At 60.8% G+C, this 27,640-nt stretch overlaps 1 protein-coding gene across 3 annotated transcripts in view; it reads right to left on the reverse strand.

The window, feature by feature from the left end:
* Nucleotides 1-581: 581 nt before the first annotated feature.
* Nucleotides 582-27,640, reverse strand: part of NTN1 (netrin 1) — a 168,773-nt gene continuing 141,714 nt past the window's right edge. For all 3 annotated transcript variants that reach the window (XM_045986152.1, XM_045986151.1, XM_045986150.1), the window contains exons 6-7: nt 17,450-17,524; nt 582-4,521 (exon numbers count right to left, since the gene is read on the reverse strand). In XM_045986152.1, coding sequence (XP_045842108.1) covers nt 4,193-4,521; nt 17,450-17,524 — 404 coding nt within the window. In that variant the 3' untranslated portion in view covers nt 582-4,192. The remainder of the gene's footprint in view (nt 4,522-17,449; nt 17,525-27,640) is intronic.

Here is a 27,640-nt window from a genome sequence, read left to right on the forward strand (position 1 = left end):
CATGGCAACGCAACGGGCTTCTAATGACTGAATTCTTTATTAAGGAAAGCACAACCATTGGGAGGTTTAAATACAGCCTCCCAGGAACCCAGTTAGCTCAGCCCCTGGGGCCCGCGCGGCACCTTCAGCCGTGGCGTGAAACCCACTCCGAGTTCCCCCGACCCCACTGTCTTCCCTCCTGAGTCTCCCCTTGGCTCTGAGTAGAAGACACGGATTCTGTGAAAGGCAAAAACTACTTGCGGGTCTGAATCAGGAGGGGAAGTTCAGAGGTGTGCGAGGACACCTCTTTTTGCTGACCTAGAGCCCCGGGGAGTGGCAGGGATGGATCCCAGCGGCGGTTTCTGGGGCACTGAAAAAAACACGGTCCCATCCGGGAGGCTTTCTGCCCCAAGTCGCAGTCAGAGCCAGCAAACCCTAGAACTCTGCAAGCAGAGTGACCCCGTGCCTTTCTCTCTGGGGTCGTTAGGGCTCGGTCACTGGGTAGTTCTGAGAGCAGAAACGATACTCCTTAAGAGCCGCCTGAAGACTCCCTCCGCGCTCCACGGCATGCTCAGGCCACCAGGAAAGACGAAGAGACAGTGAACAGTGTACAGGAGTTTATTTAAATGATATCTGAACTTAGTTCTATCCTGTGGGGCCCACGTTACAAGTTCCACCTGGGTCCATTACAACTCTAACAAAAAAAACAAAAAACAAAATCCACAACTTTTTCCATGTCATTAAATATATTCATATATAATAACCATAATATATTAGTATGCATTGGAAAGAAACACTGACCCAAACAATATGTCATGGTCACAACTAAACATTTACAATTCTGAGTGAACAGAACTCAGAAACGCAGGAGGGAGCTGGGGGGAGAGGGGGACGGAAGTGCCTTTGGGAGCAGGGGGAAGAGAGGTCTGATGGCATGGGAACGGGGCTGGCTTGGTGTTGGCCAGGCCCCACCAGTACGCATCTGGATACCCCTGGGGTGTGGCCTGGCTGTGGCCATGAACCGTGGCCCAAGTGACCCCAGCCATGAGTCTAGTTTGTCCATTTGCCAGTCTCGCTCTCTCGGGGGTCTAGGGGACTTCCTTTACGTGTTGAGACCCTGACATTTTTCAGTTTCATTCCATTCTGGGCCACACCCAAGGAAGTCTGTACCCATTCCTGCATGCTACTATGGAGGCAGAGGGGACATGAGGGGCCTCGGAAAGGTCCCCAGTCCCCCTGGCTTGTACCACAGGGGTCTCTCCCTTCCCGTCTCTGGGCACCTGGGGCAGCCCCTCACCTTTTCCCTCTCTTCTACCCCGTAATCTTTAGTGTTACTGTTTGTCAGTCAAGCAGGCACGTTGCTGTCGGGGGCTCCAGACCGCCCAGCAGGTGAGAAAAAGGACAGGCGGGCATTCTGTTTTCATTTTTAAAAACTAATCTGGTATGTTTTTCTCAGACACCTACATATCACAACTCTGGTTAATACACTCTTCAAAATCGAAAGCTAGCTCCGTCTTACATCCAATCCTAACTGTACAAACCGGAAAGCCCCCGTTCCTCCTTCCGTGTCCTCCCAGGGATGGGGGGCGGCCTGGAAGAGGGTGCTTTCCCCGGGATGGGCCCTCGCTGCTGAACGTGGTGGCTGGACTCCGAGGAGCGGAGGGCTGGGTCCTCGAGACGGGCGAGGCAGGCTGGGATGACCGAACTCTCCCGCCAGGGTCCTCACCCCGCCCCCCACCGGCTGCTCTGGGGCCCGGCCACGGGGCGGTGGGGGGACGGGAGAGCCTGCGCCCTCGGGGTGCTGAGCCGAGGGGGAGGCTGGTGGAATTTAAAGCGAGAGGCGAGGGGGCCTCGGAGACCAGTGCCAGCCCCTCAGGGGACGTGGGGTGACACTCAGGCCCAGGAGGGCACAGCCTTTCTAGGCAGAGTGAAGAAGCCAGGCAGGTGTGAGCAGAAATGAGAGCCGGCCCTTTCAGGAAGGGGGCCCAGCAGTTAGGGAGGCCTCAGAGATGCCCGTGGCACTCACAGACCCCCCAGGCCTGGGGCGGAGGAGGGCTGGCTGCTTGGGGTCCCCGTGCGCCCAGCCGTGGGCCTGGATACTCCTTCCCAGGACAGCGCTGTCTTCTCCCTGGCCCCTTGGGCATCTCTCCCGGTCTGTTCTGGAAGCCCTCCAAACACCCCCAGGCAGCCAAATGTCCTTTCTACAACGTTTTGGGATTAGCCAAGGCCTGCCTTCTTGGACCCGGGGCGAGTTTACGCCCTGCCTCACCCCCTCTTTCCGCCCCCTCTGAAGATCTTGTGCCCAGCCCCGGCCGCTGTCCCCGTCCCTACCCTGACTTCTCTTCCCCAAGCTAGATGCCGTCACCGGGGCCAGTGTCTCAGCAGCGACCCGGCCGTGCGAAGCGAGGGGCTGGGCGGGCTACAGGGCAGTGTGCAGGGAGGGGCAGTGTGGCCAGAAGGCCTGGCTCTGGAGTCTGAACCCAGCTCTGCCTCGTCCTTGCCTGTGACCTTGAGCAGTGTCCTCGCTGGCAGAAGTGGGCTGAGAATCCCGGTCTCGGGGTCGTCATGAGGCTTAGGTACGGTCACGTGGGTAAAGTGCCTGGCACAGCGCAGGTGCTCCGTGAGACAGCCGAGCTGCGGGCCAAAGCAGGGGAGGCGGAGGGAAGCCAGACCACGAGGGGCCGAGCTTCATACTTGGTCTGACCCTTGCGAGCCACCGAGCTCCGGCAGGGAGAATGAAACCAATTTCCGGACTGCGAGCAGAGCCAGGCCTCTAATTCAGTGCGCCGGGTGTGAGGACTGGGCCAGAGGCCCCTGGGCAGTGCAGAGAGCTCCGAGGCAGGGCAGCAGAAGGCCCCAGGCCCCGGTGATGGGCCCTGTGTGCGGAGAGCCAGGGGGCCAAAGGTCTGGGGCCGCCTGTTTGGGGACAGTGTCTCCAGAAAGCTTTGGAAAGGGGGCCTGGCCGCACCGGGGGGCACGGAAGGCCTCCACAGAGAAGGGGTAGCGGGAAAGGAGCGGGCGAGGTGCTGCCAGCTGGAGGGGGAGCCCCAGGGCAGGGGTGGCTGCAGCGGGCACGCTTGGTCCAGCAGTCTCTGTCCCTTTCCCGGGGGACGCGGGAGTGAGGGCAGCAACGGGAAGTGGTCATGGCTTCCTTGGCCCACAGGAACCTGGTCGTCCCTGCCATTGGCTGGCTGAGGCTCGGGCACCCTGGGACCTTGCTGAGCCCGCAAACCCTGGCCCTCTCGGGCAAACCCCTTCCCCCCGCCTGGCCCCGCTGCCTGTGCAAACCTGCATTCCATGCCCCAGGCCCTTCCCAGGAGCTGACTTCATTACACAAACAGTGTCACGGCCCCTTCCCCCTTCCCTGGAAAATGTCATAAAGGGGCTGGTTCCAAGTTTCCAGAAAGGAAACTCTCTGGGAGGTTTTGCCTTCGCAACGCCTCCTCCAACAGGCAGGTCCAGCGTGAGGCAGTGACCACCCGGCTGGGGCTCTTCGGGGGTGTCCTTGGGCCCACTGCCCTGGGCATGGGCCAGCACCCATCGCGCACCCGGGGAGGGGACAGGCGCCAACCCCGGATTGCAGTCCTCTGGCTCCGCCAACGGGAATCCCCACCTGCCCCCAAGAACCCCCACCCCCCACCCCCAGGACCAACTCAGCAGGTGGCAGCAGAGGCCACGGGCCCCCTGGGGACTGCTCCGGCCCCCCAAGGGCCAGATGGGACCCAAGTTGTCGCAGCCCGGGGTCCCGCGTGGGGATCCCCAGACAAAGGAGGGTCTGGCGGGGGGTGGGGGGGGTGGGGAAGGTGGGGGCGTCTCGCTCAGCGCCTCCTGCCCCGGGGTTCACAGTTCTCACGTCCCCCTCTCCAGAACCGGCCGGCGCCGAGGGGGTGGCCCCACCTGCGCAGCTCCGCGCCCCCACCCCGGCCTCTTGTCCACCCCCACCCCCACCCCCACGCCGGGTCAGGCCTGCTCCGCCCGGAGAGCGCGCCACTGCTCTGGAAGGAGCCCGTGAGGTAGCTAAGTCTCATCCTCATCTCTCCCGCCCGGGTGCAGCGGGAGCGGGAGGGAAGGCTGGGGCGGGGCCACGGCCCAAGGCCCCGCCCTGCAGCCCCGCCCCTACCCGCTCCCCACGACCCCCCCCCCCCAACGCCGGGAAAGCCCACTTGGCCCCACGCCCTGCCCTGCCTGCCCGCCTGGCGCCGTGGCCTCCACGCTAGGCCTTCTTGCACTTGCCCTTCTTCTCGCGCTGCTGGAACTTGCGCAGCCGCCTGGCCCATGTGTCCCGCCACTGGATCACCAGGCTGCTCTTGTCCGCCACGATGCCGCTCTGGTCGGGCGAGTCCTCCGCGTTGCCCAGCAGCAGGTACTTCTTGAGGGGTTTGATTTTGGGACACTTGCAGGCGATGTCCCGTGAGCGGATCCACAGGCTCTGGTCACCGCGGCGGATGCGGCTCGAGCCCTGCTTGTACACGGAGATGATGTTCACGGTGAACTTCCACCAGTCCCCTGCCTTGTCCGCCTTCAGGATGTGGATCTGGACCGCTGCAAGGAAGCACAGGCAGGAGAGTGGGACCCCGGGGCCAAGGAGTGCCGCCGCCGCTGCCGCCCCCCCCCCATTCCTGCGGTCAGGTGGGCTCTGCCTGCTCGCACCCTCTTGGAGCCGAGGACAGGTCAGCCAGTCTGATGGACAGGACGGCACAGGGTACCCCAGTGGGGTATGCATGGGTGGTAAAGACGTGGATCCGGGGAACCCCACCTGCTGCGCCATCATGCCTCTGTTGAAGCTTTGCCTTTGGGGACAAACCTCTAGGGCCAGCAAGGCCAGAAGCAGCTTAGAGGAACTGACCACCCCTCCTCCCAGCACTCTGGGCAGAGTCGCTGCCCAGGACAGGTGCCTTCTGTGAGAGCAGTGCCTGTCACTCCTCAGGCTGGGTGGGAACCTCCTTAGTGCCCGCCCCCGCCCCTACTTCCTGCCACGGCATTTCCAAAGGCTCCAAGCACTTAACATCAAGCCTCATGACCCCTCCAGACACACAACCTTGCCCTTGATCCAGTCTCAGGAAACCATGATGGGCTCTCAGTGCCAGGTGCAGGGTACCGTGAACCTGCCCTTCCAGGTGGCCATGGCGCCCTTACAGCGTCCGGGCTCCTTGGAGGGCACCCCCTCCCATCCCTGCCAGGCTGTCTGCCTCCCTCCCGACCCTTTCGAATTCTCCAGGCCATTCGCCTCCTAATTCTCAACTGAAACGTCCCCTGGTACAGGGGTTCTACCACTGGAGCCTGCATCGCAATGCCCTGAAGGGCTTGTTAAACAGACGCCGCTGGGCCTCACCCCAGAATTTCTGACTCAACAGGTCTGCAGTCCACCTCTCACCGATTCCCAGGTAGAGCTGCTGCTGCTGCTCCACGGAACACACTTTGAGAATCAGCGCCCCAGTGACTGTTAATGTCATTGCTGCAGGACATTAAGAGAGATTTTCAAAGTAGGGGGAAATGCCTTTTAAAGAAAAAGATGGGGAACTTTGCTTAAATAATGTTTGTGAAATTGAGTTAAAGTCAAGAGGTTTCCTTAACTGCAGGACTTTTCAGAGCCTTCAGTCTACAAATCGTTACATGCGTGTGGGTTGGTTTCCCAAACAACTCTTGAGTGCAGACCTGTGCAGCTAGTGCATCTCAGGTTAGCAGAGCCCCGTGCAGCCCCAGTTGGGGAACTGCTGGGGGGAAGCACACAGTCATTCCAGCGGAGAAGGAGAGAGGTCTCTGCTGCCCTCACTGATCAAGGAAAACCCGGTCATGAACCATGGTCGGAACAGGGCATGCTGCCCTTGCTGAGCCCGCCACCACCCCCTGCACCTTCCCCCCCGGCCCAGGCTCAGGAGTGCCCTGGCAGATGAGTGGACTGGGTCCTCCTGGAAAAGCAGCAGCGGCTCGTCTCCAGATCACACCTGAAGGAACCGAGCCGTGGACCGGTTCGGTGGCTCCCACAGCCGTGAGGACACATCCCCAGGCATGCCAAGCGGTCCTCACCTGCCGGCTTACGGCCCAGCCGCCCGTGCCTGCCAGCCTCTCTTAAGGTCCCTGGGGCCCTTCCTGTTCCCCTTCCTGTCCCCACACTTGGCTCAGGATGCCGGCGAGATTCAGGGACGGTGGGGCCCAGGGGCGTGTCTGCCACCCTCCAGCTCGTCCTTCTGGAGTGAGGGACACGGCAGATTCTCCCATATTTCATTTCAGTCATTCCTGGGCATCCTGAACTTTGCACTCCAGTCCGAGGGCTCCAAAGAATGGCTGCCATGGCAACCGTTTCCATGTTTTTGTCACCAGGGACTCAACACTCAGTGTGAACTCTGAGGTGGGTGGGGAGCCCTCTCCAGCGCGCAGAAGTGGCTGGGCCGTGTGTTTGTGCACACGGAGGTCACCGTGGCAACTGAGTGCCCCTCGGCTAAGCGACGGGGGAGCCGGCGTCCCTGAGAACCCCGGTTTCCTCTCCTTGGAACTGAGCTGAATGCAGAATGAGGCCCCGTCAGGATGCCACTGTTCCCCTGGGTCGGACCCCCGACCCCCCGGCCCAGCCACGGTGTCCTCCCCCATGCCTGCCAGCCGGGGTGGGCAGGGGGTGGCCCCACGGAGTTGCTGCAGAAGGCCCCTGGGGAACGTGGCTGTGACTCCAGGCACTGAGCATCTCGTGCTGTGACAGGCTGAGCCGTGTCTCCCGGCCCCAGACGTCCCAGGAAGAAGTGCCAACCCCCAGACCTGAGGATGTGCTCGTGTCCAGAGGGTCGTTACGGAGGTTGTGAAGTTCAGAGGAAGGGATGAGGGGGACTGGTGTCCTCGTGAGGACACAGCGAGAAGCAGCTGCCCGCAAACCGAGGAGGGGGCCCTCTGGAGAAGCCACGTGCAGACACCTCCGTCTCGGACTCCTGGCCTCCGGAACCCGAGACAATAAACTTCTGTTGTTCCAGCCCCTGGCCTGCGGTGCTTGGTTCTGGCAGCCCGAGCAAACTCGTACAGTTGGAACTGGGGGGCTCGGGACCTTCGGTGTTGGCCCCGAGCTGGGCGGGAGGGCGGCCCCGATGACGTGGGCCAGCCAGGCTGGGAGGCAGCCAGGGCGCGCTCGCCTGACCTGGTCAGGCCCTGGGCTGGCCCTTCTAACTCTCTGGCTCTTCACGGAGCAGAAGGACGGGAGACCCCCGCCTCACCTTCCCGGGGTCTGGAGTTTCCCTCCCCTGAAGGAATGTTCTGGAACACCAGGCAGGGAATCCAAAGCAGCCCCCCTGCCCCACCCCTCTTCCCCAGGCCCTGCCAGTAGGCCTGGAGGGGATCCACTCAACACTGAGGACGGAGCCCAAAGGGGTACCCCGTCCCTGAACACCCTGCTGTCCCCGAGAATCCAGGGGCCAAAAGCAATGGACGCTGTCCTCCCTCCACCCCAGCAGCTCCCGGCAGCTCCTGGGCCTTGGAGCCGGACGGCACGGGCGGGCGCAGGGGCAGGGGAGGGTGGCGGTGGGGTTCATGTGATTATGCTGGAAAAAATCCATAGTTCCGCTGCCCTTGGCAACGCGTCCGCACATTACACAGCCCACCAAGTATGAGCTGGACACACAGCGCGGGGGCCAAGTCCCTGCCGTGCACATGCAGCTGAAAATATTCAAAATACACATTGAAACGGTGACCTCAGGCAGACCCACTCCGCACGCTCAGGGAGCGCACCCGCCACAGCGCCAGGAGTCCGGGACGGCGGGGGTCCCCTGGGGGGCCTGTGGCATCACCCAACAGGCACGCCGGGCCCAGGCAGCTCTGCCCCTCCGAGCATCACGGTTCCTGCGGGCGTGCCCTACTCCCACATGACACTCAACACCCCCATCTGTGCACCCATGTCCTAGCTTGACCTTCAGGAGTTCTAGCTTGACCTTCAGGAGGGCAGACTGGGGGGGGGGGCGGTAAGGATCCCCCATCCCGTCTTCAGAAATGAGGGAGGGGACCCTCAGAAAGGCAGACAGAGACTACATGGGACAGGAAGAGGCATGCGGAGACCAGCCTACAGGCAGAGGGTCCCAGCACAGAGCCAGGAGGTCCCCCTCTGGCGCAGAGGCCAGGCAGTGGCCGGCCTGGGGAGACAAAGTGGCCCCCCTCTCAGTGGTAAGCGGCCACATCTCGGGGTCCACACCGCGAACGCCCACCCTTATGCTGAGGGCTCGGGCTGCAAGTATGCCCTGGGCTGGGGGGTCCCGCCCTTTGCACAGACAAAAGCAGGCATTGCCGCCGGGGGTGGGGGACCTGGAACTCACGAGGCAAGATGGGTGAGGTCAGCACCCCGGTGGGCGTCGCTGAGCAAAGCCGCAGGAACAGCACGTCTGCAGAACGGGGCAGATGCCCGAGGAAACGCATGGAGAGGGCTCGTGGGCTCCAGGGAGCGAGGACCTGGCCTCTGCGGCCCACGTCCCAGGGGCCAGGCCAGCCCGGGAGTCCCCACCATCTGCAGCCAGCTCTGATCGGCAAGGCTGCAGACAGGGCGGGGCAGCCCCCCTTAGCAATTCTGGGGTTCACAGGAAGGACTTAGCAGCCCCCCGCGCAGGGCTGGGACAACCGACTTCTGATCCTGGCTTGTGGCAGGGCTGGCAGGGACCATGCACCTCTCATCCCTCCCCTTGGCTGCAGGTCTGGCTGTGACTGGGAGCCGGGGAGAGGCCGACCAAGGGCCAGTCCCGCGGAAGCCAGTCAGCAAGAAAGGGCTGTGCCCGAGTTGGGCGGTGGACTCGGAAGGCAGGCCCAGGATAGGCTGGGTGCCTCTGGCTGGCACCGGGGGCATGGGTGTCCTCTCGGCGGCTGGGTGTGCAAGGCCCCCTCTGTCCTATAGGAACAGACCTCGCCCTCCTTCCAGGGAACCTCAACCTCTATGGGTCCCAATGCGGGGAGACCCTCAGGTCACCAAGGCACCCTAAAAAGTCGGAAGCTCCGGGTCCCGTGCTTGGGTTCCTCCACAGGGGGACCTGCTGGCCCTCAGCAGACAGCCCTGTTCTCGCCCCTGAACAAGGGAGCCTCCCGTTCATTCCAAGCCTCCGTCCGTCCCCAGCTCCAGCCCTGATCCAAGAGACTCAGCCTGTCAGCTCTGGGCCCTCGGAGGACCTGGCACAGCCACCTCGGGGGACAGTTACCGACAGGAAGTAGCTCCAAGCTGACTTATGTCCCTGCTGGTAGGTTTTGGGGACCCCCTACTGGCATCAAAGCTCGCGGCCTGGGCCAGATTCTAAGAAAAGAAGTGTATACAGTTGTTGCTCATTCATCTGCTGGCTCAGCCCAAGGACAACCTGCTGGGCTGGGCCCTGGGGGAGGGGCCGTGGGGGAGGGGCCCTGGCACCCGCCCGAGGGGAGAGGGGCTGCCAACCATCTTCCTCTTCCCACAAGCCCTGAGCCCTGGGACACCTCTGCGGGGAGGCTTCCTGCCGCCTGGAGGTCTCCTGGATTTATGGGCCGCTCAGGGTGGGCCCCCAGGGGCTTCCCAGCAGCTGCCCCTCCCAAGCAGGCCTGGTGGCTAGCCCCTGGCCTCCCCCCGGCGCCCCGCCGCCCGCCCAGCCATACCTTCCTGTTGGGCCGGTCCGGCCGGGGAAGGCTTGTCACCCATCTGTCTCGGAGACGGCGGCCAGGACGAATGGGGGAGGACACTAACCCCACAGAAACCATTAAAACCATGCAGCCCCATAAATCTCCCGGTATAGAAAGTGTGTCAGGAGTTGCAGCTGCTTTCATAAAACGCAGCCCCGACCACATGTTTCCCCATCCCCCGTGAAGGTAAGAAAGCCCGCAGCCCGGCCAAGTCTTGTTCTTGGAGATGCTGACCTGCCGGAGGCGGGGGGAGGGGGGCAGCGAGTGTGCGGGGCGGGGGGGGGGTGCAGGGCGTCGAGGCAGGACCCGCACACCCACCACGAGGTGTCTCGGCCGTCCTCATGAAGCGAGGTGGCGAGCTGAGGCTCACTATGGCACAGCAGGCCACAGCCCCCCACGGGAGTCCTCTGGAGTCCCTGGGCTGCCACCCCCAAAAAGTCACACCTCACAGAAGGCAGGGACGCACCCCTGCGGGCCGGCTGAGGGTCCCTCCTTTTTCCCCCCTCAGCAAAGACATCCTGGTTTGCCTCTCTCTCTCTCAGAACCAAGAGCAACGTGAAGGCTGCTTCAGCTTCCCAGCCAGGCCCCAGGGCTCCGGCTCCATTCCTGTGAGGGCAGAGGGGTGACACCTGGGACCATCTCCCTGCACAGGGATCCTCCTCGGAGGGGATGCTGGGAGTCTGGGAATCAGAGTCAGACTCTGGGGAAGACACGAGCCCCGTTCCCTGGGCAACGGTCCCAGTCTGGCCCGGCCACCTGCATCCCCCTTCACGAGTGAGACAGGGTCAGGGGACTGGCCACCCTGCTTGGCCAAAAGCTCGGGTAGGGGAGTGGGGCGCCCTCATCAGCGGGCTGGCCTCTTCCTCAAAGGAGCCAAAGGGACAGAGGGCCCCCTCTCCCAGTCAGGAGGGATGGAAAGAGTCTGGCTTGTCCCCTGCCCCCCGTCGCAGGTCTGGCCAGAGCTGCCAGAGTGTCCCCTGGAGGATAGCCTCACACAGCCCAGGAGATGCCTGACAACCAAGCCCGCCTCCCAGCACCCCTGCGGAGGCCCAGGGAGGAGCGCTGCCCCAGGCTGGTGCACCAGCGGGGTCCTGGCCTCTGAAGGAGGGCGAGGCAAGCAGATCGACCTCCGCTAAGACGGCCTCAGACCAGGTCCCCCATCACCCTCCAAGGTACCCACCCCCTGGCCACTGCCCAGAGGTGTGGCCTCCAGGACTCACAGAAAGCGGGCGCTTTTCTGGCTACAGATTGATGCACACTCCACAGTGGGGGTGTGGCCCGTCCAAGCTCCCCAAACACAGCCCGCAGCCCAGTGCCCATTTAGGACATGGCCTCCAGGCAGCCCCTTTGCAGGAGCTCAAAGGGCAGCCAAGCCCGCTTCCCCAGCCGGAGCCCTGGAGCGGGGGTGTCCAGCAGCCAGGGGTCCTCTCATGCACCCTCTGCATGCTCCACTCGGCTCTAGCTCCTAAAAGGCAACCCGCACCCAAAGGACGGAACCCGCTTCTCCAAGGAACCCCGAAGACAGGGCACCAGGCCCGGAAATAGGAACCAAGCAGGATCCAGACCACAGCGCCAGAGTCCTGGGGGTGCTCCTTGGCCGGTCACGTTCCCCCGGGGGAATCAAGCAGACACCTGCAAGCACTGGTAAGGGTGTCCCTGGTCCCCTGGCACGCCTCCCGCAGCCCCGCTCCAGAAAGTGCCCTTGGGTCTGGGGACAGGCCTGGGGCAGGAAGGACCCACGGGATCCCCGCCACGGCAGGGGTGGGGCGTCTATCCGAGCCCTGCGTCACTAAACAAGATGCTCTGTGACCCTGGACACAGGCCCCCAGTGGGCAGAGAGGACAAGTGCTGCCCGTCACAGGTGTGGGACACAGCCGGCGCCCCCGGCCCCAGGGGCAGAGCTCTCCAGGCACCTTGGACAGATCCCCGCCCCCACCCCCTCCAAGCCTCCACGTCCCGGTCAAGCTGTCCCGGGGGGGCCTTGGGCCCTCCCTGTCCAACCTGGTGGTCACCCGCATTCCTCGACCCCAGCCTGACTCACACGGACCCAGCCCCACATCTGGCCTCCATATGGAGCTGGCCCTCTGGGGGTGGGGAGGAAGGAAGGTCACATCTGGCTGGGGAAATCGGAGGTTCCCCAGGGGGGCGGTGACCCCCCCCCAGGGAAGGGTCAGCGAGCCTCTGAAACACCATGCCGCACGCCGCTGGCTGCTCGGAGTTCCGCTCCCCGGGGCTACGTGGGATGCCCTGGGTGGGTGGGGACTGGCGTCTCCCAGGAACGGCCTCGGGAAGGGGAACATCCGCACCCACACCCAAGCCCCCGGATTGCAGGGGGCTGCAGACCCAGGCACGTCATCCCTGGGACATGGTGGAGAACCCGTCCCGCTCTCCGCACTTAACGGGATTGATCCTGACCAGGAAAGCTCTTGAACTCAAGGTCAAGAAAAGGAAGGGGATGGAGTGTTAAGAGGGGAGAGGCCATCGTTTGCCGAGATTGTCCCCCCTCTCCCCCCGGGGTCCCTGGGGCCAGTGAGACAAAAAGAGGTCTGAGTTAGGAGCCTCTCCCCTGACCCCATCTGATCTCCAGCCCGAGCAGTCCTCGCCAGCTCCGCGATCATCGGTGGGCTCCCACCAGCGGCGGCGCCCCCACACGCGCCCCCCTCGGGGACCGCCCGGGACCTCCCTCCCCCACACGGCCATGCCCATCGCCAGCCCCGCCGGTCCCGGCCCCGATGTCCGCCAATGCCGGCTCCATCACCTCTAAACGTCACCCCAGCACCACACAGACCTCCTGCCCCTCTGTGCGGCCTGGAAGTCTCTCAGGCTTTGCAGTTCCCAGTCCAGAGCGCACTCCTGAGTCTGGCTGAGTCTCAGCATAACGTGGCCAGGACACAGTGTGTCCCCTATGACAGGTGTTCGTGTGGATTTGTCACGGATGGGAAGGAAGGCCGTGAGGTGCCCCGTCCCGGGCCCGGCAAGGATGTTGGGGTGAATGACAGTTCCACTTAGGTTCCAGGCCCGCTTCTGCCACGGGGTCCCCCGAGAAAGCAGGTGGGCACACACGCACAGAGCAGCGAGCCCCGTCTCTCCTCACAGATGCCAGCAGAGTCTCCCCTTTGAGCCGCACCCAGACGCCATCCTTGCGGGAGCTCAGGAGGCGTACTGGACGCAGATCGTCTCGTGAAAAGCATTCTGATTTTTCCATCTGGTGGTGCCAAAATGTCTTTCAACAAAAGGGGTGACTAATAAACATTTCTGGGAACGAATCATTTTTCCAAGAACTGGCAAAAGTGAGATGATCTCACCTTTCAGAATGTGAGCTGTCCGCCTCCCCCAGCTTGCGAAGCCCAGGGAGAAGGAAAAGCCTGGAGACAGCACCCAGGAGCCCACGGCGGCCCGCGTGAGCAGGTCCGGCTCTCAGTGGGCTCGGACGTGGCCATGGCTGCTGAGGCCCGCTGGGGGCTCACCCCAGGCTCCCTGGCCCCCACACCCTTGCAGCCAGCGCCTGCTTCCCCAGCCTGTTTCCACTTCGGTGGCCGAGGCCTTCCTCCCTCTGCCTGGGGGCCTTGCTTTGCCCCCTGAGCACTGGCTACCGAGGTCCCCTCCTCCAGGAAGCCCTCCCTCCACACCCTCTCTGGAGAGCCTGGAACTCAGACTTGTCCACCCGGCCCCGCTCTTGACTGTGCGCCTGTCTCCCTCCTAGACTGTAAGTTCCTTGGGGGCTAAGCCAGTGTCTCCCCCGTACCCGTAAGTTCAGTACCCAGGACAGGATGGGGCATACAGCAGGAGCTCGATGAGTGTGCGAAGAGGGACCGGCTGGGGATGGGTGTGTGAGGGAGCAGGACGCCCCGGGATGTGTGAGGCGGGGGTGGGGTGGGGGTGGGGGTGCACAGGTGTGGTGAGTGAGGACAGGGCCCCGAAGGAGCTCAGGGACAAGACGGAGCAGAGGCAGGAGGCCGAGCGGCCCGGCCCGGGCAGAAGGTCATGGGAGCGGCAGCGAGGGCTTGTGGGCCTGAGACCTTCCCCCACAGTGCCCTGGGGACACTGTCATTCTGTTGCCCTCATTGCCTTGACTCTGGCTGGCAGCGCGTGACTCGGGGGGCAGGGGCTCCAGACAGGTGCTGCCCGACGTGGTGCGGCCTCGGTGGTGAACACACAAGAGGGCACACTCACACTCACGTGCTCTGACATGCACACACACACGTGCGTCTACGCGCACACACATTCACACCCGCACAGCTACCCCTACTGTCACACAAGGCACGTGTGCACGCTCACACGTACACCCACACGGGCATGCACACACCACATGCACGTGCTCACACTCGCACGCCCACATCCACCCACACCGTGCCCACACTCACATGCAACCCATGAGCACACACGCAGCTGTTCACACCGTCACGCCTACCCGTGCACGCTCACGCATGCTGTCACACGAGCACACTCACCAGGGCCGTTCACACCAAGGCAGGGCCCCCCCCCCCCCGGGCGAGTGTCCCCGAGGAACTGGCCGGCATCACAGACACTGGACAATCACGTGCACACCTGTTCTCCACGGGCGGCTCGCCAGCAGGGTCCCCTCGAGGGCAACAGAGGGCCAGGTGACCACAGACCACAGGGTCACCCTGCACCCCTGCCCCGAGCACATTGGGTCGCATCCAGAAGGGTGTCGTGTCCCCTGGATGAGACCCCCATGTGACAGGAAACCGAGGCCCAGGCTAGTGAGGCTCCTGCCCCAAGTCCCACAGCACGCTGGGGTCTGCGTGTCCAGACCATGGGGCTGCTGTCCCCTCCCTGCAGATGGGAAGAGAACGGGCCCCCCTCCCCGCTAGGGGCCTCTGTGGATGCGAGAAGCGTGGCGGGGCTTGGTCCTGACCCCCGTGCCCCTTGCTCCACCCCAGCCCCTCTCATCGGGAAGGTGCCAGAGCGAACACAGGGCAAGAGCCGCCCGCACACCCCTTCTTCCCCCTGGCCCAGTCGGCGGAGACCCGGCTCCACGTCCCCAGCAGGAGACAGGGGGCCCGGGGCCTGCTCTTCACCTGGCACGGGCAGCCATCCCGGGGCGCTCATCAGCAGCTTCTGGAACATTCCAGGCACTGGTTACATTTTCTGGTTGGCTCCCTGCCAGGTGTCGGAGCAGGGACGATGCAGCCCCTCCCTCCCCCCAGAAAGCCCAATCCCCAGTCCTCCTCGGCCTGGCCCGCTCTGCCCGCCTCACCTCCCCACAGACCCCCAAGCTGGCTCCCTCCTCCTCCTCGTCCTCTTCCTGCACCGCGCCCCCCCGCCGGCCTGGGGAGGGACGCCCCCACTGTCCCGTGATCCGGGGTCTGTGGTCCCAACGGAATGCAGGATCCTGCGAACCCAAGCACGACACCTCACCGCCCCCCACCCCCAGCCCCAGCGCGAGGCCTCCGGCCGCACCTGCGGGTCCCTGCCCCGGTGGGGGAGCTGCTCCCTCCCTCCTGAGTAAGCCGATGCGGCCCCTCTACGTTCATAAAGCCTGCATCCGGGCCCCTGTGACAAAAAGAGGGTGTTTAGCCCTCCTGCTGATGGGGGCCAGCAGAGCGCCGAGGGGGGACAAGGGTCCCCCAGAACCTCGGGGGTCAGGAGAGCTGAATTCAGCGGAGGAAAAGAGGACAAGAGAACAAAACGGGGCCGAGTCCCACAGAACCAGGTGCGATGCACGCGCTATTCCCGTAACTGTTCTGAAGGCCCAATATTTCCTTTCTTTGCTTTTAGAACCGAACAGGGGCTGCAGGCCAGCGCCTCACAGGACTGCTGGGCCCTCCCCCTCCAGCCCTCAGGTGTGATCCCCCAACGATGCTTCCAGACCACCTCAAGCTCCCCCTCCCCAGCACGCCCACCATGCCGCCCCGTTCCGGGCAGCGCTCTCTACGGCCACCGGCTGTCAGGGCCTGTGGACAGAGCCCACGCTTGAACCCCGGGCCCCAAGTCTGCGACCACGACAGAACCCCTGGGCCCCCCTGCCTGAACCCTCACGCCTCCCTTGTGCGTGTCACCAGGGCCGAGACCGCGCTCTCTCTCCCCTCAACCATCTCGAGGTTTCTTCTTTTTCCAGCGGGAGCCGGACGTTCCTGCATGTTGCGGGCGCAAGCACTGGAATGGGGCTTTGGGGGATTGGCCGTCGGCCCCACAGGGGTCTGGATCGGGGCCACCCGGAGACACACCCCCAGCAAGGTGCAGGCCAGGTGCCCTGGGCAGGCTCTAGGCTCTGGGGACATAACGTTGCGTGCTTGCGTGTGTGTGTGTGTGTGTGTGTGCGTGCATGCGTGTGTACCCGTGTCCGTACACACACTCACACAGGTACAGCGATTATGGTTTATAAGTTTTCCAAATTCCTCTGGGTTCCCTCATGCATTTAGTTCCGTTTAAAGGGCCGGACCCTCGTTCTTATTAAAGAGAAACACCTTATGTCTGGTCCCCACGGCCCGCCCCGGGGCAGATGGCAGGCGGGGCCAGGTCATAGAGGAACAGAGGGACAGACAGAGGTCCACTTCCGGCTCTGCTCCTTCCTTCCCTCCCTCCCCACCCAGCCACCAGGCAACTCACAGGGGTTGCTCCTCCCCGGGAGCCCTGTTTTGGCAGCTTCCAGACATACAGAGTGGGGCAGGTCTGGAAAGGCGGACAGGAGAGGCCGACGTGATGTGGGGTGGACAGGCCTGCCAAGCCCGCGGCTGGGGGACCCACCTCTGGGGGCCAGGTGACAAACAGGCCCGGGCAGCATCAGTGGGAGTGGGGGGTGATGGAGGGGGGTGGGGAGGGCCAGGAAGAGCCAGGCCCAGCCGCCTCCCCAAATCCGCCAGGCCCAACAGGTCCAGAGGAGGGCCGGACGGTGGAAGGCGCCAGGCCTGGGTTCAGAGTCCCGGGCCTCCATCCAGGCTACGGTGACCTCTTGGCCGGGTGACAGAGGCCTCGGCTGCCCATGTGGACACCCAGATCTCCGCCTGGGGTCCTCCCCGCCACTGCCAGCAGATCCCCTGGGCTCCTGTTTGCTAGGCCCTGCTCTGACGTGACCCCCGGCTCCCAGCTGCAAAGGCGGCCTCGAGGGGCTCCCCTCCTCCAGCGGGCTCCCCAACAGCCTCCCAAGTCAGGCCTTGACCCCACATCACATGTTGTCTGGCCAGCCCAGCCGCTCTCAGGGACCAGACGCCACAAAGCTGGCTCCTTACCTACCCCATCCCCCGGGGGGCGGCAGCCTGGCAGGAAGGAGGTTCCCAGCAGGTGCGTCCGGAGGGGGACAGGGCCTTCCGATGGAGAACGTGCAGGGGCCCTGACGGCTCAAGGGACAGGGCTGTCCGCCCCAGAGCTGCTGGCCGCAAAGCACCCTCCGGGACCCAGCGACCCACTTAAAATGCAGATTCCCCGGCCCACCCAGCCTTTGCAGAGTCAGTGTTTGGAAGGGGGAGGCTTTTAAGCCCACGGAGCTGCTGCCCCCTTTCCTGACAGCTGGAGGACCCCACGCTGAGCCACAGAGGGAGACTCGAGTTGAAAGCCCATCGTACGGAGAACGGAACCCAAGACCAGAGAGGCGAAGCGACTCATCTGAGGCCACACAGCCCCCAGCCTGGGGCAGAGTGAAGGCCGGAGACGAGGCTGGGAATCGCAGCCCCCACGGGAGCCCCTGCCCGGGGCAGAGAAAACTCAGCCCTCGAGCCCTGCAGGCCCCTGGCACCCCTTGCCTCCGAGGGCCTCGGGGGAAGAGCCAACAAGTCCCTTGGGCGTGGGATCCCGTCCGCCAGCCCCGGCCACCAGGACGGGACACCAGGACCCGCAGGCCGCCAAGGCCACCTGCACCCCCCCACCCCCACTGGTCACGTGGCCCCCAGACAGGACACGGGGCACTCACCATAGTCCTTCCTGCAGTACTTTTTCATGTTAATCTTCAGCTTCCCTTTGGAGGCCTTGCAGTAGGAATCACAGTCTGCAGGGGAGGGAGAACACAGACAAAAAACCTAATTAGGCTGGCGATGAATAGGCCGGGGCGAGGGGGAGGCCGCCTCCCCAGATGCCCAGAGGCCGGCGATACCCACGGGGCCGGGCGGGGCGGCCATTCAGGGCCGCAGGGCCTTCTCAAGAGGCGCTTGGGACAAAGGGCCCCCCGCCTGGCCCGGCCCCCCAGCCCGTGGCCCCGAGGAGCCCTTCAGCCGCCGCCTGGAGCCCCCTTGGCCTCGGCGAGGGACACTGGGGGCTGTGGTATTGTGCCACCCAGGGCTTCGAGCGCCGCCCAGATTCCCCCCACCCCGCTCTTAAGACACAACTGGGACCTGATTAAAGCCGATAGAGGCCTCATTGTCACCCCGCGCCCCGGGTCTGTGTCAGGCGCTGGCTTTCATGGCGCGGAACCTCTGGCTGGGGTCAGACCCCAACAAAAGAGGTCACGGAGGAAATTAGCAGCCCATGAAGCATTAGAAAACGCCTTTGGTGCCCACTCTACTGGGGTGTGCAAAGAGAATGGCCCGCGGAGGGGAGTTCAGTTCTAATGGGCCCCACCGCTGCGAGGCAGGGCTGTGGGCCTGCGGCCGCCGGGAACACGTCGGGGGGCTTTCCGGAGCCGGGGTGCGAGCCAGGCGGAAAGCGCAGGGCCCCCGGGGTCGGCTAGCCCCTGGGCCCGCTTCTCCTGGGGATGGGGGGCTCCGTCCAACCACAGGAGCAAACCCCCCGCCTCGGCCCAGCCAGGTCCTCTCCCGGGCAGCTCCTCTGACAAAGTGATGCAATGCTTGGCCAGATCCACAGGGGACCGTCACCCTTCGCACGATGGCCCGGCCACCACTGAGGCCCAAGACATCACTCCAGCCCGCTCCACGTCACTGCTCGACACGCCAGGCCTCACTCAATTCTCGCCACCGTCCTAGGATGTGGGGGGTGACAGTCCCATTCTGCAGACAGGAACACTGAGACCCCCTGCCCAAGGCCTCCCTGACAGCTGGTGCCCAGGCTGGCCTTGAACTCGGACGTGAGAGGCCCGAGGACTGCTCTCTTGGTTAAGCCACACTGCGGTTCAGTGAACACAATGCGAGCAGGGCGTGAAGCTCAGAGCAGGGCACGAGGAGTACCCCGTGTTCCAGCAAGGCCTAGACAGCCGGTGGAGGGCCCAGAATGTTCTAGAAGCCATGGCGGCATGGAGCAAGGGAGGTGAGCTGGGGGTGTGTCCTGGTGACAGACTGGGGCGGGGGGGCTAGAAAGGGGACACACACACATCGAGGGGACCGCCCCAGGAGCAGGTTCAGCCCCTCCCCCCACAGAGGGCATCGCCAAGCTGAGCTGGGGGTAAGGAAGGATTTGTGTGGGGCACAGGACAAAGCCGGGGAGGGAGTCGGGCCTCCCAGTGCCCCTCGCCCAGCCCCCCATGGCTTAGCGATGCAGAGAATATTCAGAGACACACACACCCACCCCCTCTGCCCCAGAGCTGGTCTCTGGCCCCCTGAGAGGTGGCTGCCTCCTTCCAGGTCCCGGAATTCACTGACTAGTGCTTTGGTTAGAGTCGAAACTGCTCCATCCCACTGCCCAGGGGGCCTACGGCCTGGCAGCCCCCTGCTGCCACCTGAGCCAGCTTTTGAGAGGGGCAGGGGGAGCACCCAGTGGGGAACCAGTCTCAGGAAATAGGGGAAAACGCAGCCCCCTCATTCTGCTCCCCTGTGGTCTGAGCCCTGGGACCCCCCCCACCCCGGTCACTGGGACGCCCTGCCAGGGGCACCTGCAGGCTCTCCTGCTAGTGACTTCTGCCAGCTGGCTGGCTGGTGACCAGGGGAGGGAGGGGACCTCTTGGGAGGCAGGGACGCAGCTGTCTAGGGTCCACCGCCCGCATTCTGCAGCCAGCAAGCCCGAGCGGTCAGCGCAAGGTAATGGCAGCCAGAACGCATGGACCCGCAGCACCTGCACCAGGCCCAGCGCCCCGTGCCTCACCCTGGGGGGCAGCTGCTCCAGGCCACAGGTCAGCCAACACAGGGACAGATGATGCGCACAGCAAAGCCACCATCACGGCTGAACCCAGGACCCAAGTGAGCAGGCTGGGCTCCCTCCCTGCTCTCCCCACTTAGAGAAGCTAACAGGAATGCTAGGTAATATTCCCAGGACAGCCTTGAACCCCCTCGCTCCATGCGTTCTGGTTATATTTTTACAGAAGTCAAAAGCCATTGGCCCACGTCTGTGCTTGCATTCCGGGGTCGGGAGGAAAATCATCTCCGCCCTCCCTCCCCGGCGGGGGGCCTCTCCGGCTGGGCCCCGAAGCACACAGCCCAGAGGGGAGGGCGGCCACAGCACCGTGTAGCCATGGCCTCTGCACACCTGTGAGGGAGGCCCTGTCGGTCCCACCTGAAAGCTAGGAAGCCGGGGCTCAGGAAGGTTCTAGAACACCTGCCATGCATTGTGGGGGCCAAAGGCAGGGTGGCAGAGCCCGGTGACAGTCTCCTCCCAGGGCACCTTGAGCTTACTTCTTGCCTTCCCTCCTGCTAACACGACAGCGGTTCTTTCCAGAGCCAGATACCCACCTGGGACAGACATCATCCCAGAATGTGTGGCATCCATTCTCTGCCCCGTGAGAACATCGGAGTACCAGCCCCATTTCAGAGCTGGGGTGGGCCAGCCGCGGAGACTCGATCCCAGGACCCTGGGATCATGACCTGAGCCGAACGCAGATGCTCAACCACGGAGCCCCCCAGAAGCCCCAGAAATACTTAAGGGCCATGCGCTCATTGTGAGATGTCCCCGCTCCCTTTGGATTTGTCGATTCCAGCTGGGTTGAGAGGAGGGAAACAAAGACCGAGACTCTTAGACCTGTACGTAAAACACAGGCAAATGGGCTTGGAATGAGGACGACGGAAACGCTCTCTTTTGGGTAGAGGCAGTAACATCTGGGTCGCGGACACCATGGCCGCTATCTGGTGGGGCAGGCGGATTCTTTGTTTTGGGTGTGTTCCAGACAACTGAGGTCATCGGACAAGTGATCCCTGGGTAGGGAAAATGTTCCTGCCTTTTCTTCTTCTATCAAATACACACAAAGCCACAGAGACGGCCTCAGGAGGGACAAGCCACAGGTCTCACATGTGGTTCTGACTCCTTCAAAATGGCATATCTACTTGGCAGCGACCCACGGAGCCCCTCTTTGCCTGGTGCCAAAAGAGCTGTAAAGACAACGAGAAAAATGAAAATTCGCACTCCCGCCAAAGAAAACCAAACGGATAGATGACCCCGTGCTGGAATCTGGGAGCAGTCTCTATTAATTAAAGGCAGATGGTGGCGGAAGGAGAAAACCTGTCCCAGGTTTTACCTCGAGACACGGCCTCTCGTCCAATGCACGGAGAGATCTCGAAGAAAGAGAGGACACAGGGACAACAAGCAGGAAACAAACGGGCAGGAGGTAGGCAGGGGTGCTGGGCTAGTGCCCTCCTCCAGGGAGAGGACGCTGGAGGAAGGGGAGGGCCCAGAAGGACAGACAGCACGCCCGCATATTTGCACTTTCATCTTTATCAAAGTGACCGGCGCAGAGAAGGACGAAATCAGGCAGTGTGGGTAGAAGCATGCCATCCCCAAGGAACACAAGTGAATCAAGGGGAGACACTGGCAAGAGCCAGGGAGCAGGGCCAGAGCTGTATCTAGTCCCCTGCCACCCAGCTTGTGGCTGAGATGGGAATCCAGTTGTCCTAGTAGAAGGATCTGCAATTTTTTTTTTTTTTTTTTTGCAAACTGTAAATATTTTAGGCTTTGCAGGCCATACAGTCTCTATCACAAGTATTCAAAGTCCGCTGCTGGGACATGACAATAGCCATGGACAGCGTGTGACCAAACAGGCAGGGCAGACTAAAAAAGATCAGAAAAGACACGGCTTCTGTAAGGTTGGAGAAGAAAGCCAGAAGGGAAGACTAGCCTGAGCTGAAGAGGCCATAGGACGATACAAAGAACGTGACACAGGGGAGGAAGAAGAGCTGGGAAAACCAAGACCAAACCCAAAAACTCAGTAGCAAAATCAAGACCCACTTTGGAAGCACTCAAGAGAAGGGATCCTGGGCGCCTGGGTGGCTCAGTGGTTTAAGCCACTGCCTTCGGCTCAGGTCATGATCTCAGGGTCCTGGGATCGAGTCCCGCATCGGGCTCTCTGCTCGGCAGGGAGCCTGCTTCCCTCTCACTCTCTCTGCCTGCCTCTCTGCCTACTTGTGATCTCTCTCTGTCAAATAAATAAATAAAATCTTTAAAAAAAAAAAAAAAAAAAGAGAAGGGATCCTGGAGACACCCGATTTGGACACACAGAGAATAAACTGGGGAAACTCTCTGCATTCTAGAAGAAAAGGATAAAGACGTGGAAACCACGAAGGAGAGAACAGTTGAGAATATGGAGGGTGACATATGATGGGGAGAGAAGGCAGCAGAAGCCAAGCAGGATAGAAACAAAGAACGATTGGACTTCTGAGCTAAAGACAGACCGACACATGCACAAGAAGGCTCACCGACTTTTTGGAAAAACATCGAGGAAGAGAGACCAACACCCAGACACATCTTCACATATATATGAAACCCCAGGATGAGGAAAAATCAGAGGTGGATTAGAAATCAACAAGAAGAAGCCAGCCAGATGGCCATGGAGTGATGCCCACAGGTCCTGAGGAGGGAAAAGTCTATGCCCGAGGAATTTTATACCCAGCTAGACTGTCTTGTACGTGTGTGCAGGCCACAACAAGCAGAAGGCATTCTCCAGGGTGCAAGGCTGCAGACAATATTCCAATCATATATCCCTTTTGAGAAAGATACTTGTGAATGTTTTCCAGACAATCAGGAAATGAATCAGAAGTAAGAGTTTAAGAGGGGGCAGTCTTGGTGAGACCGTACACTACGAACGTGGTCACAGGCTTGGAAACCTGTGAACGTGGAGATTTCATATTTGGTTCTAAAACTGAAGGCAGGGGTGTCTGGGTGGCTCAGTCATTAAGCCTCTGCATTCGGCTTGGGTCATGGTCCTGGGATCGAGCCCCGCATTGGGCTCCCTGCTCTGCGGGAAGCCTGCTTCTCCCTCTCCCACTCCCTCTGCTGTGTTCCCTCTCTCTCTCTGTCAAATAAATAAATAAAATCTTTAAAATAAAATAAAACTGGGGCACCTGGATGGCTCAGTGGGTTAAAGCCTCTGCCTTTGGCTCAGGTCGTGATCCCAGGGTTCTGGGATTGAGCCCCGCATCAGGCTCTCTGCTTAGCTGGGAGCATGCTTCCTCCTCTCTCTCTGCCTGCCTCTCTGCCTACTTGTGATCTCTGTCTGTCAAATAAATAAATAAAATCTTTTTTTTTTAAAAAACCATTTCAGAGGAACAACACTAAATGAAGCAATTTGTTTTTAAAGCTTACAACTTTGAAAAAAGATACTATAAAGATTCTTTAAAGACGTTCTAAGTTCATCACCCTCTAACAAAGAAGTTCACTCATAATAAAAAATGAGAGAATGTTTTGCCTGGAATAACATCATATTGAAATATACTAAGAACAAAAGTGTTAGGAACACAAAAAACGAACTGACAGTAACCTGAGCAGTAAAATGTTGCTTAATTAATTCCAAAGGAGCTGGAATTATACAAGCCATGTTTCCTGACAGCAATGTAATGAACAGGATTTATTGTTCAACAGAGAAGAATGAAAATATATGTATTCGGCTCTAGAAGTCAGAAAGCGAACAAAACAAACTCTGAAGAAAGCCGGAGACTGGCAGCAGAAGTTGAAACACCAGAAAAAACTCACACCTTGTAAACACCCCCAAAAACGGATTCTCAGGAAAGCCCCCAAACCAAGAAACATTAAAAAAAACGCACAAAAAAACAAAAACAATGAAACAAAAAACAAACCAAAAAAACAGACAAAACACTGTCATGTCTAATTATGAATATGAGAGAGAAATCAGGCCCGTGTTAGGAAGTCAGGAGGAAGAGTCGAAATTATAATTATGTTATAAACCAGAAGGCTGCTACCCTATGCGGCTTTAGGCCGAAATGGACACAAAATGAGCTCCATGACTTTTTAGGAAAATGTACATGACCAAGTCAAACAAAGAGAGGCAGAAACTTGGGCCATCTCTGGACCTTATGCTACCCGATCCGGGCAGAGATAGGAAGAGGTGGAAATTGCTTAGGAAATTCCTAATACCTAAAATCGATCATTTTGCAACTTAAAAAAAGGGGGGGGGGCGCGTCCTATGATTCAACCCTGCTATAAAAGCCAGCATGAGCCTATTGTCACACAGACCCTGCAGCCCAGCCGATTGATCTCATTCAATAAGGCCCGATGTTTCCCGTCCGGCGCGGTCCCGGCCTCCCTGGACCAGTGGCCGGGCTCTGCCTCGCACAGGAGTAGTCAGGGAGGGGGTGAGGAGGATGCTTGGCGGCCCCTACTCTCTCAGGGGACCCTCTGGGGCTCGAACGGAGGGTGCAGGTCAATCCGGTGAGAGCTGCGGGGGTTCCCACACCGGAGTCACCCACGGCTCCCATCCTCCTCCCCCCAAAAAGATGGGAGCTGCCAGGGAGGGACACAGGGACCAGGGAGAGCCGCGGAGACCCAGAGGCTGCCATCTGTGGGTCACAGCGGGTCCATCCTGGCTGGCTGGCATCCTGGCTCCTCCGGGGAGCAGCCGACCTCCCTTTTTTTCTCCCACCTGCTCCCCTGACCAAGCCCCAGCCAAGAGCCAAGAGGGGGCCCTACAGGCTCAATCCCAGAGGCAGCGCCGCTCCCTCCTCTCCCACCACCTTGGGTAGCTCCTCCCTCTGGTCTGCCTCCTCTGTCCCAGGTGCCAAAAGTCCTGCTGGGCAGGCCTGGATCGAAGCTCATCTCCGAGCATATGGCAGGCGGGGCCCCGTGTCCCCCCGTTGGAGCCAAGGGCGCTGCATCTGGTGCCTCCCTCGGAGCAGGGCGGGGAGCTGGCCAAGGTCTCGCTCTGAGCAGCACCCCTGCCTCTCTGCCTTTGGGCTGTCAGGCTTGGGAAGGTGGGGCCATGGGCGGTGGGGGGATGAGCAAGGGACAGCAGCCCCTGGGGTCCATCCCAAGGCGGAGGCCTGGAGGGTGGGTGAGCTGGCAGACCCCACCCGCTGGGCGCAGAGGAGGGAGGAACCGGGTTCCTGGTACCCACCGCCCCCTCCCCCAGCCAGGCGGAGGAGCTCAAGGGGGTGGGACGAGGAGGGACACCCCGCTGGCTCCATCCATATCGATGACAGGGCCACTCTGTCCACCAGCAGGTGACAAAAGGCAGGCGAGGCCGGTCTGCCCGGAGAACGTGTGTTTTAGCTCCACCGGACTGGGGAGCCTCGGAGCTGCCTGGAACCCCTCAGGCCAGAGCTGCATTTGCCCACAGCGGGTATCCACGGGTTTCCTAAATTGGACGTGGTGAGGACGGGGGAGGCACTGCATGAGAAGCCGCTCTTGCTGCCCTCCGCAGCTGCAGGGGGCCTAACGCTCTCCCCCGGTAAGACCGCCTTTTCAGAATCCGCACCCACAAGCACTGAACCCAGGGTTCATCCAGCTCTCCGGGAAAGCCCGGCTCCCAGGCAGCTCTTGAGTCCCCAGACATCTCTCTCAGCCCAAGCTGGTCTTGCCCATCCACTCCAACACCTCTAAGCCCTACCCGCCTCTACAACATAACCCCCTTCTGACTTGGGTCTCTGGGGCAGAAAACCCTAGGACCACCACCGCTGGCCCCCCCAAAAGATGAGGCAGTCAGAGGAGAGAGGCATGCAGCGCCTGCAACTGTGAGCAAATGACTACAAAAAAGCCAAAAGCGTCTGCAACACAGGAAGCAAAGGATTGGGGTCTTTAATATATAAAGAACTCTTCCGAACCAATAAGACAAGCAACTCAAAATTCAAAGGAGAAGAACAGGCAATTCACAAGGGGGTGGGGGGAGGGAGACCAAGGAGATATAAAACAGCCAATCTCAAGTATTCAAGGAAATGCAGCTTAAACTGATGGGAATATAGGACTTGTGGCTTGTGAAATGCCAAACGCAAACACACGCGCATACAAGGACGTAGGGGTGTGAATTCCTCTTCTCTGAATTCAACTGGCATCAACATGTCAAAACCGCAGAAAGATGCTCACCCCTTGGTGCAGCACCCCGACGTCTGTGAAGTTATCATCCATTCACTCCCTTACAAAGTTGGCTAAGCGAGATCCCCGTGGCCAGGGCTGGGAAGCACTGGGTAGACAGTGAGGCTCGGGAACAGTCGTGGGGGCTTTGCAGCAGGAGGGGACACGTCAGTAACATGGGTGTGACATGCTTGCCCAAGAGGGACACTCATAAATGGGAAACGATGAGCAGAGGGCGCTGGTGAACAGGCATGGGGATGGATTAATGAAGGCCAATCTGAGGGAGGAGACATCTAGGAGGACAAGGACTTAGCTCCAGGAAGCACACAGGGCAGCAAAGGGCCAGGCAGGAGAGATGAAGGGAATGGAGTGGGTGGCAGCCAGAGATCGGGGGGGGGGGGGGTGCCTGGGGGCTGGCCAACCTTGGCAGAGGTTTGAATTTTATTCTAGAAGAGTATGTTATACACCGAAATGTGGGTTGGTGGGACCATGGTTAGTTTCTATGTTCTTGCTTGGGTTTCTCTGTTTTTCATTTTACTAAAATGTGTATATAATTCTTACATTCAAAAGAAAAAAAAAACATTAAAAATATTCTGAGGCCAGTCTCCCCTCAGTGATGACGGGGACCGCTTCTTTATGGGGGATCTTGTAATAAGCTGGTATCTGGCGTCAGCAAGGCGACACCTGTATTTATAATCCACGGGGCCACCACCACTGGGAAGTGCTCTATCTCCCCAAGAGATGGTGAGTGTCGCTTGTGTGCACAGAATTCCATCCTCTCGCAATTCCACACACATTAGTACCAAGGGACAAACCAAAAGTGAGTCGTCAGCCAGTTGTACGTCCGATGAGATGGCTGGGAGTGAGGGTGTTGTTCTAGCTAGAGTGGCCAAGGGTCTTCCCTGAGCAGGTGACACAACACGGAAACCTACACAGTGCCAAGGGGGTGGGGCAAGAAGATCTGAAGGAAGAGGGTTCCAAGCAGGGAGGGCAGTCTGTGCAAAGGCCCTGAGGCAGAATCATGCCCGGCACCTCCCAGCAACTGAATGAAGGCTGGGGTGCCTTGCAAAGAGTGAACAAAGAAAGGGGGCAGAGAGGTGACTCCTCAGTCTGACTGGCCTTGTGGGGTCAGGTATGGTTTTGGATTCTACTTTAAATGGAATGCAAAGCCACCAGAAGGTTCTAGTCTGGCCTAGGTTGCTTGGCACTGTGGGGTGCAGGGTCTCTAGTTGTGCAGGTGGAGGGAGAGTTTTAGCCTCCCACTAACAGGGATGGGGCCGCCTGGGCTGACCAGCCCCAACCTAACGTGACCTCCAGTCTGTGCTGTCCTTACAAAGAGGCAGCGCCCAAGCTCTTAGAAACCTACCCTGTTGTTCGGCCCCGCGAGCCTCATTCCTGCTCAGCGTGCAGCCACGTACTCTGGTGAGGAAGTATGGGCCTGCGTGCTTTGTAGTGTCATGAACTAAGTGCCGATCCTCTTTCTGCATCAAGCTGGGGGCCTGGGGCTCAGCGGGTAGAGCCGAGGCTAGTGCTCCGGCCACCATCCCATGCTCCAAGGGGAGCCCTGCCCTGCCTTTCTGCCCCTTCCTCAGCGACGGCCACAAGCGCCTAGGACTTCCCAGATGATGCCCCTTGCTGCACCTGGAGGGGCGAGTAGCGTGTGCACTGCACAAAGCCCAGCCAGGGCCCTCCTTTCCCGTACTTCCCCCACAGAGCCACCCGCTGTGACGGCTCAACCATGAGCCTTGGGTCCGACAGATCCGCCACTGCCTCTCCAGCACCCACTCTCCTTTCTTCCCAGATACCAAACCCCAATGTTTCCAACTTAAGTATTCTCCAACACGCCCCTGCAGCCACACACCCAATTCTGGCCCTGGCTCAATGATCTGGGGCTCTTAACCACTCTGACCCTCAGTTTCCCCACCAATAAAACGGGGTCACGGTGATGACCATAACCGTCCCGTCCACGCACAGGGTTTAGGAGGGAGCAATG

This window comes from Meles meles, chromosome 18, assembly GCF_922984935.1.
Source record: "Meles meles chromosome 18, mMelMel3.1 paternal haplotype, whole genome shotgun sequence".
Taxonomy (NCBI): domain Eukaryota; kingdom Metazoa; phylum Chordata; class Mammalia; order Carnivora; family Mustelidae; genus Meles; species Meles meles.